The 16,530-nt window shown below is 37.5% G+C and overlaps 2 protein-coding genes and 1 pseudogene across 2 annotated transcripts; 1 reads left to right on the forward strand and 2 right to left on the reverse strand.

The window, feature by feature from the left end:
• Nucleotides 1-1,266: 1,266 nt before the first annotated feature.
• On the reverse strand, nt 1,267-2,294 carry LOC113332896. The gene is made up of 2 exons (XM_026579397.1): nt 1,576-2,294; nt 1,267-1,456 (listed from the first exon to the last, which is right to left on the reverse strand). The coding sequence occupies exons 1-2, from the start codon at nt 2,292-2,294 to the stop codon at nt 1,267-1,269; spliced, it is 909 nt and encodes a 302-aa protein (XP_026435182.1).
• Nucleotides 2,295-3,004: 710 nt separating this feature from the next.
• Nucleotides 3,005-8,311, forward strand: LOC113332723 (annotated as a pseudogene).
• A 2,965-nt stretch (nt 8,312-11,276) lies between these two features.
• LOC113333047 lies at nt 11,277-13,320 on the reverse strand. Its single transcript, XM_026579542.1, has 2 exons — nt 12,339-13,320; nt 11,277-12,242 (listed from the first exon to the last, which is right to left on the reverse strand). The coding sequence occupies exons 1-2, from the start codon at nt 13,161-13,163 to the stop codon at nt 11,490-11,492; spliced, it is 1,578 nt and encodes a 525-aa protein (XP_026435327.1). The 5' UTR covers nt 13,164-13,320; the 3' UTR covers nt 11,277-11,489.
• Nucleotides 13,321-16,530: the final 3,210 nt, after the last annotated feature.

Here is a 16,530-nt window from a genome sequence, read left to right on the forward strand (position 1 = left end):
TACTGATTATTCGCACAAGGTCGATAGCGTACCAGTGCAGCAGCGTGCAAAATAGCATGTCCCCAAGCCAAAACAGGGAGCTGAGTTTTCATAAGCATAGGTCTTGCAATGAGTTGCAGATGTTTAATGAATGATTCTGCTAAACCATTCTCTGCATTCACATGAGCAACAGGATGCTCAACCTCAATGCCTAACGACATGCAATATGCATCAAATGCCTTTGAAGAAAACTCCGCTGCACCATTAAGTCGGATGGACTTGATAGAATAATCAGAAAAATGAGCACGTAATTTAATAATTTGGGCAAGAAGCCGGGCAAATGCTAAATTACGTGTCGAAGTAAACAAACATGTGACCATCTAGCAGAAGCATCGATCAGAACCATAAAGTAATGAAAGGGTCCACTACAGGGATGTATAGGACCACATATATCACCTTGTATCCTTTGCAAGAAAGCAGGTGATTCCAAAACTACTTTTGTCAAGGACGGTTTCGTAATCAGTTTCCCCAAAGAACAAGCAGTACAACCAAGTTCTTTGTTAAGCAGAAGTTTCTGCAAAGGATGTCCCTGACAGTTCTGAACAATTCTACTCATCATAGTAGAACCTGGGTGTCCAAGTCGATTGTGCCATAACACAAATGTATTCGGGTCATAAAACTTTTGAACTATGACCGAATAAGATTCAACTTTTCGAATCTTTGTATGGTACAACACAGAAGCGAGAGCTGGAAGCCTCTCAGTAATATGCCTTCCGCTAGGCGATGTAATATATAAGTACTCCTTATTGTTCTCATCAACCGTTTTAATATGGTATCCATTACTGCGTATATCTTTAAAACTCAACAGATTCCTATGGGATTCGGAGGAATATAACGCATCATTGATAGTGAATATGGTACCACACGGTAATGAGACACAAGCTTTACTAGCACCTTCTACAAGGTTTGATGAACCACTGATTGTAGTGATATTAGCCTTGAACCTTTTCAAGGTTACAAAGTACTTAGTACTTCGGAATATTGAATTTGTCGTTCCACTATCAACAAGACAAAATTCACCATCGGGGTTGCTTTCAGGGTCCATATCCTTCCATATACATAAAGAAGGTATAAGATAGTTGCACAAAATAATTTTAGCAACACATGTATATTACATACACTCATACATATTGCACACATACAAGCCCAAAAATTAGTACAAGCCAAAAATACCAAAATAAGTAAGTACAAAATACATGCAACACATTAAAACAGGATATTACAACTTTAATTTACACTAAACAAACCATCAGCAAACTGGTCAAAAGCAGTTTGGTATTCATTGCCCTCAAAAGCAAGTAGGTAGTCAGAGACCTCTAACTTTGGAGATTCAGTGGAAATATTGCGTTCTGCCGAATTCATCTCAACGTTTGCTTCCTTTTTCTTGTGAGGCTCACAGAGATCAGCGCGGCAGGATCTATACCAATGGTCTTTAGAACCACAGCGATAGCAACCCTCGTCATTTTCCTTGGGGGATTCTCAGATTTATTTTGAGAATTGGAAGTCGATCCCTTCCCTTTATCTTGCTTCTCTTACGCATTTTTGTTATACGGATGGTTGTTGGCATTTATATGCCTATAGCCTCCTCGTTTACGCTTCTTTCCACGATAACCCTGCTTACCACGATCATGTCCATGTCCAGAATACGATGCCCTATTTACTTCAGGCACCGGAGCAGAACCACAAGGACGAGACTCGTGATTTTTAATTAACAATTCGTTATTCTGCTCAGCCACGAGAAGACAACATATAAGATCAGAATACCGTGTAAAACAGCGTTCCCGATATAACTGCTGGAGTACAATATTGGAAGCATGAAAAGTACTCAGCGTCTTCTCTAGCTTAGATTCTTCTGATAACGGCTCACCGCACATCTCAAATTGAGCATCGATTTTATGCAATTCAGAATTGTAAGCCGATACGGATTTAAAATCCCGAAACCTCAGATGAATCCATTGGTCACGAATTTTTGGCAGGGTGACCACCTTAAAATGGTCATATTTCCCTTTTATGGTACTCCATAACCTTTGAGGTTCTCTACAGTGTGCTACCTCACGTTTCAGGGTTGGGGAGAGGTGATGGCGCAAGTAAGCTACAACTCTAACGTGTTCGTCTGACGTACAATCTCCCCCAATGATCGTATGACCAAGTTTATTCGCTTCTAGATGCAGCTCTGCATCGAGCGCCCATGAGAGATAGTTTTCACCGGAATCCTCAAATGGCATAAAATCCAGACTAACTAAATTCGACGACATTTTAAAAGAAATGTAACAGAAAAATCAAACCTGTAGCAACTGAGCCTGAAGATGATCGAAATGGACGACCACTCTTTTAGTTTGATTAAAGGTTGGAACACCACGTACACACCGAGCTATTTCCTGCTGATAATGTTTTATAAATTCTGCTTTTATGACCCTAATAGTGTATTGATGCTAAGTTAGGATAACCAACCTAAATTACTAAGTGCTTTATATGCAAAGCTAATATCGAAGGTTATATATAAATACTTGGCTATATATATATATGATGTAAAGCACTAACTTAATTAAGTAAGTGGGATTCTGTCCTCTGTATTATACGAGAAGCTGAAAGGTCATAATGACATGTGATAACTTAGTAGAGAAAGGGAGATATAATTGCTATTACTAGTTCGGTACTTTACATCGATACAACATCGGCCTTTTTATAGGCTCAAATGCATGGGGCTACACCATAATAAAAAGACACGTGTATAAATGTGTGTCTACATTTCATTCATACGGCTGACCTATAATGACAGCTGGCTCAAGCCTAGCCGGTGTGGTGTGTCATCCACATATGATAACATATCACATAACATTATTAAATAAATTAAAAAAATAAATTAAATAAGGGCAATTTTATCATTAATTAAAACTTTTGGATAAAGGGTTTTAAAAATTACTATCTAATGACCTATTTTTATCCTTATTTGATATGCCTGGAATTTTTGGAAATGCCCTGAAACATGGTTCTTCCAACAACATGATTTTTATCTCACTTGGAGATTGGATAAAACAGGGGATCCAAAATCTCGCCCCCACTTGTTTTTGGTTTGCAAGGAAGGGTCATCCTCATTGGTCATTGCAACTCAAAAGCGCAAGGCTCCCAAGTCCCTAACAACTGCGTTCCCCTCCGGCCTCAGGCAGGCAGCCGCCAAGATGTAGTACATTTATCTTGATCGAACAATCGGATAATTCTCTTCGCATTCCCTCTCTTTTTTTCTCACACTTTCATCGTCTCAAACCAATCCATTTGCAGATATACGAAGTTCCGGTACTCACAAACAACCATTTACTTGCCGTGTTGGGGTTCGTATAAATGTCATTCTAACTTGGGTATTAGGTGTTTGTTTTTATGCCCAAAAGACGTGAAGAGTTCTGACTTAGTGATTCGCTTCAGTATTTGGAGTGTAGTGTTCTGTTCTTTACATATCGTGGTCGATCATTTGTAGTAGGCTGGTAAAAAAAATTGAACCTTGTACATTTGGAGTTGAAGATAACTTGGAAGGTGTTCTTCCTAAGCAACTTCGGTGTTCACCCCTTCGTCTATCTGCTGTTATTGGTTTTTACCTCATATGTTTATGGCCTTTACGTTGTTAGGTCATAAATGCGCAAGAAAAGATAAGTTGCTTCTGTTGGATTATATATTCAAAAGGTTGATTACAAATAACACGAATTGTTCCACTATCCAGATTCAGGTCAGTGCATGCTTCTAGATTTAATTCATTTTCTCTGTTCTGTTGCAGCATCTTGAATATATTATACCACCTTTGAACATAAGTAACCGGAGAAATGCCATGCCATTATTTGGTACTGTCAGTTTTCATGATTATGTCCCACAAGTTCTACTTACTTGAAACGTAGTTACAATCAAATCGTTGGTGATAATTCTAAAATTTAGTTGGATTACCAATACTGACTAGTGATTCCATGGTTGCAGATGTTCTCTGCCAAAGCTGATAAACAATCTGGGACCTGTAATAGTGTAGATGATGAGAATGAATGCGAGAAACTACTCAAACCTTTTGATATCGAAGAACTCAGAGATACGCTTTACGGGATAACTCCACATCAGCTTTGTAAAATACTTAAACTCCCCCTCAGCGTGCCCGTATCTCTGGAGATATTTGAATGGGCAGGTAGGCAGATGGGCTATTCTCATTCTTTTGATGTATATATCTGTTGATTGGTAAGCTTGGACCTGCTCATGAGTTCAGTGCTATAGATAAGTTATTATGGAAGATGAAGGAGGAAAAGATTGCTTTTAAAGAAGACTTATTTATTTTGATTATGAAGTGGTACGGGAAAGCCAGTTTACCAGGGAAAGCAACACAGGTTCTTGAGGAAATGGGTGATTGTTTTGGCTGTAAACCCACTTTCAAATCTTATAATGTGGTATTGGATATACTAGTAACTGGAAACTGCCCTAAAACTGCTCATACAGTGTTTCTTAAAATGTTGAAGAGACGAGTTTCGCCGACTGTTTTCACATTTTCCGTGGTAATGAAAGCCCTTTGCTCTGTGAATGAAGTGGATTCCGCGTGTTCACTTCATAGGAAAATGATCTTACATGGTTGTGTGCCTGACTCAATAATTTATCAGACTCTCATTCATGCCCTCTCCAAAGATAATAGGATAGATGATGCCTATAATTTATTGCAAGAGATGATTGTAATGTACTGCACTCCTGATGTTGAAACCTTCAATGATATCATGCAAGGTCTCTGCAGGTTCGGCCGGACAGAGAAAGCAACAGATTTAGTCAACAAGATGCTTCGCCGAGGATTAGTCCCAGATTCAATTACTTTTGGGGTTTTGATGCATGGATTATGTAGAGAAGGGAAGGTTGATGATGCAAGAAATATCTTGAGGGAATTACCTAAACCTAAACGTAACATAGTCATGTATAATACCTTGCTTAATGGGTATGTGAGCTTAGGACGGTTTGATGTAGCTAAAGCTGTTATGTATAACATGTTACCTGCTGGGCACACCCCGAATCTGTTCACGTATAACATCCTAATCCGTGGCCTATGCAGGTCTGGATCTTTGGGTTCAGCACATGAGCTACTGCATGAAATGGCATTCAGGGGTTGCCAGACGAATATATTCACGTATACCATATTGATCGATGGGTTTTGTAAGGAAGGTCGACTGACAGAAGCTGGTACCCTTCTGGAGGAGATTGCAGCCAAGGGAATTCGTCTGAACACTGTTATTCACAATTGCCTTATATCTGCACTTACTTAAAATGGAAAAGTTCATGAAGCTATGGATATATTCGAGAAAATGTCAAGTGAAGGATGTAAGGCTGATGTATTTACATTCAATTCTCTTATATATGGATCGTGCAAGGCTGATCGTCTGGAGGAGGCATTAGGCTTCTATCATGATATGTTATTAAAAGGTGTGATAGCCAACAGTGTGACTTACAATACATTGATCCATGCCTTACTTAGGACGGGGAAGCTGCAGTTAGCTGAAGATATTTTGCATGACATGGTTACAAGAGGGTGTTCCCTCGGACCCTCGATGTAATCACGTATAATGCCTTAATTAAAAAATACGTGGCAGAAGAATCTGTTGACAAGGCCTGGGGAATCTACAATGGAATGCTTGAAAAGGGTGTCGCTCCTAATAATGTTTCCTTCAATATGTTGGTTAATGGCCTTTGTAGAACAGGTAGAGTAGAAGAGGCACGCAAGCTTTTGACAGATAACATTGAGCAAGGTTTTGAACCAGACATAGTTTCTTATAATAGCATAATAAATGGTTTCTGCAAGTCAGGGCGTATTCACGAGGCAATGAAGTTACTAGATAAGTTAAACCACACTGGGATGAGGCCCGACATTATTACTTATAACACTATTATCAGTTGGTGCTGCAAAGCAAGAATGCTTGACGATGCATACTTACTTCTATGCAGAGGGGTGAAAAACGGGGTTACACCTAATTCCAGGACGTGGTATATACTTATCTGCAACTTTATTAAAGAGATTGATGAAGAATATTAATAAACTTCAGAAGGATTTACTGTTGGGGCCGTTGTTGGTTGCGCTGTAAGCTGGATCCTTACAGCCTCGGCTTCAGAGGGTTCTGCAGCTTTGGAAATTGATTCATACTGACGACGTCTGGTGAATATAGAAATTTTCATCATTTATTACTGATGTAAAAGGTTTGTTATCACTTATGTCTTATGGATACTAATTCATGAAGAACTTCATGTTGGTTTATGCTAACATAGGTCTCTGTCACTTTCACAGGCCTACCATCAAATGACAATTGCAATTTAACACTTTCTGCGGAACGGCTGAAGTATGTGTTAGATAAACCATATTTCCTCACTTCGGTAAAACAGCTTCTTACAATTTTGGTGTTATCTTTTGCTCATGTATAGTCATATATATTGCCATTGATCTCTTTTCGCCTTTGCTATCCTTGCCAACTTGCATCTAAATATTTTAGACAATCTGAATGGAACTCATGATTAATCTTCAGTACCATAAGATACTTAATGACTTCGTATAGGCTATTAGTTCGGGAACTGAGAATCAATTAACTTAATTTGTGCAGGTGTACTTTCTGTAGCTGTACAGTAAATTCTGAAGGCTACACATGCTAATATCCACCAATTATCCAACAATTTTACATACATGCGTTAGGGATGATGACTCGCTAACCCCTTGAATAATTGCTTTATTCGTCTAGAATCAACATTCTATTAGTGTAGTCCCGTCAGTAAATCACACATTTAAGAAAAGTTTGATTTTCAGAGAGCTGATGATTTCGGTAGATGTCTATGTCTTTTAGTTATGCCTATTGACCAAAAAAAAAGTCACTATGTTTACTGGTTAAAGAGAAGAAGAATAAGATAGGTTACTGTTTTCGTGTTGTTGTTTTTTTCGTGTATAATAACTATGCTTATCGCTGATGCACTTGCGTACTTAAATACTAATTTTCTTCTATGTGCCAGTAGTTATGCTTTCGTAGATGACGAGGAATCATTATAAAACTAGTTTCTAACCAAGATAAGTTATCGCTTCATAGCTTCAGAAAAAATACCACTAAATTGTTCAAAAGCTTAATTTACCAGATATTACCTGAAGACAACCTTGATCTACTTTTTGTAGATGCAAGTCCTTTTGAAGCAAATTTTCATGTTAGAATCATCATTAAAAGAGAGCAATATGATTGATAGCGTAGTTGAATGTAACAGAAATGGCATGTTCAATGTGGACTTCATTGAGTACATATATATGCTAAACTGAGAAAAACCCTAGGAAGATATGATTTGCTTCAATGACCGAGTGGCTAGTACATACTTTGAGATTGAACCATACACTAAAAATACAACAAAGAAAGCAATTCAGATTTACTGATGAACCCTGTCATTCACGCTGATTGTCTGTGTGAGTTGGCTTATTATCATGCAAACCAGATCTTCTTGAGTTATAACTTATAATAACCTGGAGATTTGCATGTTAATAAAATATTATGTTGTTTTCTGTTATTATTGACTGTGATACTGTTTATAATCGTACTCTGCAATCAGCTGTTTACTTAATTGTGATCTGACAAACCAATAGCCTACCATCTACTGTTGCTAGCTCAGTTCAAAGATTTGAGTTGGTCGACTTGGGTTATTTTCTACATGTATCTGTCCTCATCTATGCTTTATTTGGTTGCTTTTGACCCATTTCTTAACTGCATTCGCGTGATATTCCGTTGTTTCCAGTGATCGAAGAGGAGTGAAGATGCACCAGCTGTCCTAAACAGTTATAAACTAGAGGTGTGACAAAAAAACTCTGCTGTTAACATATCACACATCAGGCATGACGCTGGAGTGCGCTCCATGCTATTGTTGTATAAAACTATAAAAGATACATCTTAAACCCCTCATTGTCAATTTACAGATGATGACGCCGATCAAGGTTTTGTGGGTCTCATGGCGAAGCTGGTGGAGAAGTATCAACTCTGAACACAGGCAAGTTGCCTTACCTTCAAGTAAAGTCATTGTTTTGTATTTTGTGGTAGAATCCTCCCAGGTGTTTTTTGAAAACGAGAGGGTTCCTTGTTGATAAATAAATATATTGATATATGCAAATCACTTGACGGTATCTGATTGCTCCATCAGTGTCTAGCATCTGGGTCTAGCAACTTCCTGTTGTGCAAGTATTGTTTTGTTGGCACTTTGAAGTTGAACACGAGTCTTATTGTTACACGTGCTCTTCTGTCGTCTGTCAATCAGTAAACTGAATAACCAATAATCTATAGTTTCTTTTTTTCTTCTGATCTTGATGTTCTCTTATATAAAGTTATTAGTTAGCAGTTAACATCAAAGTATTGTCCTTGTAGATATGTCTATTATGGGGTCGTTGAAATTGGGACCTTTTGAAAATTGACAAAGTTGTCAATTTGTGTTGCACTTGTGAAAGATGAAACAACTAAACTATCGGTTATTAAAGACTGAAAATTAAGGATAGCTTGTTTTATCATGATAATTTTCGTAGATTTGACTAATCTTCTATGAAGTGTTAAGGTCATTGCTTCGTTGGTAGTGTCACTTAAACTTTTATCCCACTCATTCTCCAAATTGTGATTTTGACTAGCAAGAAACACAATCACCGATTGCTGCCAGCTATTCAAATTGCAACGAAGGATAGAAGCCAAAATCTTGGTTATTTTCCATTATCTTTGGTGCACCCTGGGTCCCGTTATTTATGAATTTGAGGAAAATGAAGTCGGTGTTTTCAGTTTTCTGTCTTTTGTTTCTTTGAGTGGATGAGTGTGCTGATTTATAATTGCTTCTTACGCATCTATTACGCCAATCTTCACCAGGATGTAGTTCAGCAGCTAGCCTCCTTTCACCTTTCTACTAGTGCAAAGTTTTTAGTTTCTGGATTTGCTACCATATAGGGCAATAACTTTAAGTACAGTATATTTAGGAGATGGGATCAGATATTACGCCCACCAAGTTAGCATTTATTTTGAGTTAGACACTTTGTCTAACTTGGACAGAAATAAAACTGGACAATCCGAAGAGAAGCTAATTTCGCTTTGGTTTTACTTTTTAAGAATCTCTTGTAACATTTTATCTTTATAAGGAGGGCAGTACCATTTTGAGCTGTTGCCAGCAGTCTCACTAAATCCAGACTTGAGAGGCATGGAGAGAAAACATTATGGGTAGTGATCATTGATAGGTCCCTCATCCCGACTCATCTCTCTATAGACTGAGGCAAAACGATCAAGAGTTTCCACGGAAGAACACTACAGTAGATGTGTAGATTCTAACTAAACCAATCCAGAGTCTCATCTCTATCCTAAATCTTACAATCCAATCAACCCAGCAGACATTATATGTTGGTGGGTCACATAACTAACTACTTGCGGGTGACTAATAATGCACACACAGGATAAATCATTTTTCTGAGAATAGAAGGAATAAGAAGAAAAATAATGAATGAATTCAATAATAAAAAGTAAAAAGAGAAAAGACAACATAAAAAATGGAAGCATGTAGGGCAATATCAATTGAGCCCTGCATTTAGGGTCCTTTTTCATTAATTTTTTACCAAGTTTAATTGGGGTCCCAAAAAATAATTAGGGGCCTCCCACTAGAGGACAAAAAAGGTCATTAAAATTCAAGTTTAGTCACCTCTTAACCAAAATATTTTTAAATGGCTAAACTGTCCCTGAATGATTAGTACTAAAATTTAATTAAGTTAAGTTAATTAGTGTGGTTAGATCATGTTAAATTAAACTCAGATTTTAGAATCAATATTTTTTTTTTGTTTGAGTTGAGAAGAAGAAGAGGAGGTTTTAGAGGAAAATTTAGGGTTTTTAGAAGTGAGTAATTCAACCAGGGGAAATGATGTTGGGGAAGGTTCAAGCAACAAAGATGATTGTGTTGATGGTAAGATTGTCTTAAATTCTCCCATGGATTGGATGTATGTCACAACACAGAGAAAGAGTTGTCAATGTCGAGGGATGTATACCCCAACGACTCTAGAAAGTCGTCAATGTATTGACACCAAAAATGACGACTCAAACCTGCAACTTTTCCAGGTTATTAAAAATCGTCAGGGTAATATGATATACCCTGACGACTCTTAGCATGGGACACAAAAGAGTCGTTATTTTGTGTGTTTATACCAAGACGACTCTGAAAATTTTTGGGACAGAGAGGCTGTTTATTTTTCACTTGGGTTGACGTTTAAAAAAGGGTCGTTCATATAGGATCGTCATAGGTTTCTATATTATGTTAACGACTCTAATTTAGGGTAAAAACATGAAAACCAGAAATATGGTCGTTATCTTGATCATCATATACCCTAACGATTTTTTATGTTCTCTACATGCATATGAAAAATCGTTAGGGTTTAGGCTTGTCGAATTGGCGACCCTTTTACTGTAATTGAAATTTTTCGGGTGATTTTTTTTTTCCTTGGAGTCGTTAATGGAGAAGAAGAGAAGAGTCGAGAGGGTGAGAGGGGAGGTAGTGATTTTTTTGTTTAGAACTAGAAATGAATTAGGGCTTAGGATTAAGGGTTAATAGGTTTTTAAGATTTATTTTTAGTAGAGAGTAAAATAGTATTTTCACAAAATTTTAATACACCCCTGGGTGTAAATAAAATGGGTGAGGCCCTAATTGTTTTTTGGGGGCCCAATTAAACTAGGAATTTTTAGACTCCTTACTAGGCTTGATAACAAAATCTGGTAGGGTTTATTGACCCAAATTGAGTCTTGGGTAGTCTTGCTGCAACAACAGATTTAGAAGCATGTTTCAAAGTTAGCTGTAAAAGATTTTTTGAAAACACAATTCCATTCATGCATCTGGCAAGTGAATTAAGACCAGACAATGAATTCCCTCATTTTCAGGGCTCCCAAGGTGGGAGAACCCTAATCCCATGAGAGAGGGAGGAAGGTGTGATTTCTCCTCACCCCTTTTTGTAGTAGAAAACTATTCCTGGAAAACCTTTGTGGTTGAGGGGAATTACATTCTTAAGAATCACATTCCACAGATCATGTGCGAAACAAATATATTAATATAATCCATCAATGGAACTATATGGCCCGTGGATGCAAAATACCCACTGGTGGCTAAAAGCTGAGAGGAAGTCTTCACTAAAGGAATCAAAAGGGAAATTGCTCATCTCCCTAGTTGCAGGCATAATATCTGGAGAAACTGATATAGTTTTGTTTTTCTTTCTTTCTAGATTGAATAAGTAATCTATTTATTTATTTTCATACTATTCAACCAGAATTTACAAAATGATTAGATAGATCTAATGATCTGTGCACATATATTATATTACACTAATTCAAAATATGCATGCTGGAAACATATTTACCTAGTTAATTAAATTCTCTTTTGAGGACAACTAATTATAATCTTAAAACTAGAGAACGTTAAAAAAGAAATAAAAAGGTTTACTGAGGTTGCGGAGTTTTGAGAACAACCTTAGCAACACCATCTTGATTTACTACACCAGTAGTTTGTCTTGCATTAGTCTGAAATGGTGTGGGTACCACAACACCACCACCACCAGTAGCTGTGGTGTAATAAACTTGTCTACCAGTATTATCATATCCCATTTGTGTTGTATATCCACTTTCTGTACCCACTGGAACTCCGCTCACAGGTAATGCTGGTGTTCGGACCATACTGACACCATCTCCGTATCCACCACCACCAGCCATTCTCGTTGGTTGCGATGTGGGTGGTCCCATCCCGTACACAGGTTCCCTGTAAACATCCTGCATCACTCTCTGTTGCGGCGTTCCATAGTAACCATGTTGTGGTCCTTGGTTAACTTGACCACTAACAGGTCGAGTTTGCTGGTACATATTGTTCGGTGCACAGCCAGCCGGTGCATGAAGTAAATATGCCTGATGTTGTTGCTGCTGTGGATGCTGCTGTAGTGGCGGTGGTTGATCAACAATTCCAGAAGGACCCACATGATATCCACCACTTACTGGCACTTGCCGCTCCTGTTGTTGCCAATAACCTGTAGGAACATTTGTCGGTAGAGTCGGTACCTGAGACGATGCCATCGGGGTTACAGTGGTTGCCGCCGCTGCAGCTGGTGCCATGACCGGTACCAGTTTTGGTTGTTGATCAGGAATTTTTTGTATGTAATGTTCTCCATGAAAAGCTCTAGCTAACATTTCATCAGTCTGTCTCTGAAACATAGCTTGTTCATGATTAGCAATTTGTAATCTCTGTATTTCATTAATTTGTCTTTGCATTTCTGCCCTAGAAACTATTGTTTCTCCTACCATTTGCCGAATCTCTTCTTTGGCCGAGGAATCAGATCCAGCTGACGATTTCTTCAGAGATTGGTCAGATACATCTCTGTGTAACTCTTGTCTTATTTCCTGTTGCTGCGTTTGTTGTTGCTGTAGTTTAGCAGGAATGTTGCTGTTATTCTGTAACTGCGCTTTATCGAAACCGAAAAGAAAATCTGAAGGAACCTTTGCAGCAGCCGGTGGAGACGAAACAGAACTATCAAGGGATTGATTTATCAATGGATTGTTAACAGAATTCAACGCATCAACAAACCATTGTTGATTTGTTGTCTTCTGATTATCCGTAGAGACATTCGATGAGGTCGGCGACAAAGGATTATTATTATTATTCAATGAGAACAAAAATAATCTTAGCCTAGCAGGTTTATTAGATCCACCATTACTTCCACTATTACTACGATGATTAATAATAAGACGATCAAATTCAATCATCATATGCTCAAGATCTTCATCATTTGTAACAGAAATCAAAGCATCTAAATCCTCACCAGGTAATTGATATTTAAAATAAACATCATTGTAATCAGATAATGAATTAAGTTTAGAAATGATACCAGAGAATTTAATATTTCTATCCACTGATAATATCTTTGTTTCTCCACCAATATACGTCAATTGATTATCATGTGGCCTTGGTAAGATTTTACCGCCATAACTACACATGAATTTGACTTTGTAATTGTTTTGTTCTTGATCTGGCCATGAATTCTCACAATCGATTTCTCTCGTTGATGATCTTGGTGATGAATCTCTTGAATCTGATGGATATGTTGGTTGAGTATAGTAATTCTCCATTTCTCCTTTAGGGTTCAGAGATTGAAATTGAGATTGTTTTTTTTTTCTCTTTACTGGTTAAGAATAGAATTTGATAATGTTTTGATCCATATTCTGTGTGAAGTTCTTCCTCCTCCATGGAGTTATAGTAGACATGAGAGAAAAAGAGCGATGATTGTCATCTCTTCGTGATTGTGGGACCCACGTTTGGACCCACCATAGTTTGATTGATTGACTAGGCTGCGTGGAAGACAGTGCACGAGAAAAAACTAAGATTCCGGTGAGGTGGCACTTGGTTTTATTACGAGTTTCTGCTGTTTGATGATACAGTACGTCAGTACCGGTTTGTTTAGTAATTTGTTTTCTGTCGACCGTTGGATTGTATGTATTATGTGACTCGTTTAGTGGGTCCTAGCACCTGAGATAGCGTGATAGTTTTCGTTAGATTTTGCGGAGAAAATGATTTACGGATTAAACTATGACTATGTAGTACCATAATCACTCCTCCTGTGGTGCCCACTTGTATTTTAGACGTTGGATATCTTTTCCTAACCACTGAGGATGATCCCATGCGAATCCGCTCTACTATAGTGTGTGGTGCTAGCCCACCCTTACTTCCGTCACTGGACTCAAAGGAACTCGCCAGATTGAGGTCTAAGAGCAACTTCTAGGAGACCAGTATTTCAGCCGATTTGCGGGTTTACCACTTACAGTGGGACTTACAAATCATTAAAATGGATAAACAAAATTTTTAAAAATACAAAGTTTTGGTCATGGCGTCTCATCCATCGGTTTCATTTGCACCGACCGATTTAAGTTGAGCCGAGACTCGGTTCCAGCAGAGCTAGTGCTCGTCCCAGATTGAGTCGGTCGGTATTTAATGAGCCGTCAACGGCTATCAATTTCCTCCTTATAAATTCAGCTGATTTCAACTCCAACATCACATCTTCTCCACCTTTTACGCTTAGAAAAATCTTATAATTCCACTTCAATCACTCCTTCATATCACACAAAGAAATTTCACTTCACTCTGACACCCACCTTATAATTTCACTGCATTATTTGTAAAACAAATTCTCATAAAAAATTGCAAGTCAAGCAGATATACAAAATATTGCATCACAAAGAGTTCGCGGTATGAAGTTCAGTTTCGAGGAAGATAAAGCTATTTGTAGAGCTTGTGTAGCATTTATGCTTGATCCAATCAATGATATTGAACAGCCACATCATACGCTTTGGAGGAATATTTTACACAATTCTGTCAAGAAATCGGGAATCCAAAAGATAGTGATGCTTCCGGGTTGTCACATCGTTTTGGTGGAATCAGCAAAGACATGAATAATTGGGTTGCTTTGACGATGCATATGAAACGAAAAAAAGGAAGTGGTGATATTGTTGTTGATGTGGGAAGTTGCACTTACATACTATGAGGTTGATTTTTAAATCTTTTATCAATTTGTTGCAATAGCTAATTTATATATTGTTGGAAATGCATCAACGAAAAACAAGAGAGGATTGGGAAAAAACCAGACTTCGAGTTTCAAGCATGAAGCATGCTTCTAAATCCTCAGAAAGCTTAACCGAAACAACCCTGATATGTTGGATGGATATATTGTACCATAGGAATCCCCTTACGGGACCGGTGGATCCCAACATGGTAGTCAATCCCAGCGTGGTGGGTCCCAACATGGTTCTCAAGGTTCTCTATATTCTTCACTTGAAACAAACTAAAACCTTCAACCCAACAGTGGTGCATCAGTACATGGTAATTCTAATCTGAATGTTAATGGAAATGCTAATGTATGGGATGGAGTGGGTGTGAAAAACACAAAAACACAAAAAAAAAAAAAAAAGAACTCAGAAAGGAAGCTCAAGATGCTGCTCAATCATTAATTTCAGCTGATTTTAACCTTCAAGATTATTTTGAAAAACAAGAAAAGAATGATATGGATAAATTAATTGAACGTAAGAAAATGGCTACAAAAACGAAGAAAGGTCATAAGGAAGTTGAAAAGAATGTTTTTAATGCACACATGCGAGGAATTATGGGAATGGACACTTCCAAGATGAATCGGGCACAACAGAAATTCTGGCAAGATAAATTTAATGCAATTCGAGCACAGAAGGCCTAGGAACGGACACCACCAACTAACAGATGTTCTTCAGGGGAAGAAGACATTCATGAGGAGGATATCGACAACGCCATCACATTGACCTAGACTTAGTTGTTAGTTTAACTTGTTCTGTCTAATCATTTGTATAAATAAATGTAATCCTTTTAGCTTTTAGTTTCAATTGAATCCTTACTTGCAATTTAAATTATCGGAGCATACGAATCAAAGTACATAAATTAAACTACTGAAATCTAAGTACATGAATTAAACTAGATGACTGTTGTCATGGTGGGAAGACCGACCGAAGAAAAAAGAAAACAATGTTGCAATTGGACTGTAAAATAAAATTTGTGCCTAAAGTGAAAGTATCATTTTTCTTGAAACAGAGGGATTACATCGGTTTATTAGTTGCAAAGGAAACTTAGTTGATGCATAAACCAAAATATGGTTACATAAAGTTTATGTATCCTTTGTGGTAGTTAATGGATATACATTTATTTTCGAAAATTGTGCCTAAAATGATAAATACCTCCGATTTTTTCGTAAAAATTATAAATTTAATATTTGTACTCATTGTGTAGATTTTTTTAAAACCTTTTCAACGTGATAAAATTTGTAAAATTCCAAGGCACGGATTTTTAGATATGTTATATTAAAATTTGATTACCAATTATACCTCTAAAAAATAGGATACATAAGGAATTATAATATAATTTGGCTCTTATATCTATTTGTCATTCCTCTTTGGTTTATTTATGAAAATGTCTAATACCTTATTGCCCTTCCTCTTTGGTTTCTAATACCTATTTGCCCTTCCTTTTTGGTTTATTTACGAAAATTTCTAAAGGAAAAAAAGAAAAATTTGATTCAGAGGGGCAGTGTCGTCCTTTCATCGTTGAACCAAATCCAATCTTTTTATGTTAAATTGGAAAAAATGTCACGCTTCACATTGACACAAATCACCATATATAGAGTCCTCCCTCGCTTCGCTCGGTCGGCCTAACTACCGAAATCAAAGTACACAAATCAAATTACAATAAAAGAAAACTAAACCCTGTGAGGGTTTCTTCTTCTGAAATCACCCCACAAGTGAGCAGTGAGATCCTCCCTTAGTCATAAGTGTAAACCTCTGTTTTAAATTCTCTCTTCCACCATTCTATAATCTCTTGCAGGCACACCCCATGCGGGTTGAACACCTTTCCTCAAATCTTTATCTGGATAATGAACCCAAGTTTTATCCCGTCGAGTTTCTTCGATTACCATATTGTGCAAAA

This window comes from Papaver somniferum, unplaced genomic scaffold (assembly GCF_003573695.1).
Source record: "Papaver somniferum cultivar HN1 unplaced genomic scaffold, ASM357369v1 unplaced-scaffold_132, whole genome shotgun sequence".
Classification (NCBI taxonomy): domain Eukaryota; kingdom Viridiplantae; phylum Streptophyta; class Magnoliopsida; order Ranunculales; family Papaveraceae; genus Papaver; species Papaver somniferum.

Bases quoted from the DNA above. Each gene is read 5' to 3' on its own strand.
- LOC113332896 (XM_026579397.1), bottom strand. From the start codon at position 2,294: ATGTCGTCGAATTTAGTTAGTCTGGATTTTATGCCATTTGAGGATTCC. The intron at 1,457-1,575 runs GTAAGAGAAGCA...CCATTGGTATAG, and splicing joins CATCCGTATAACAAAAATGC to ATCCTGCCGCGCTGATCTCT.
- LOC113333047 (XM_026579542.1), bottom strand. From the start codon at position 13,163: ATGGAGAATTACTATACTCAACCAACATATCCATCAGATTCAAGAGAT. The intron at 12,243-12,338 runs GTAGGAGAAACA...GCTATGTTTCAG, and splicing joins AAGAAGAGATTCGGCAAATG to AGACAGACTGATGAAATGTT.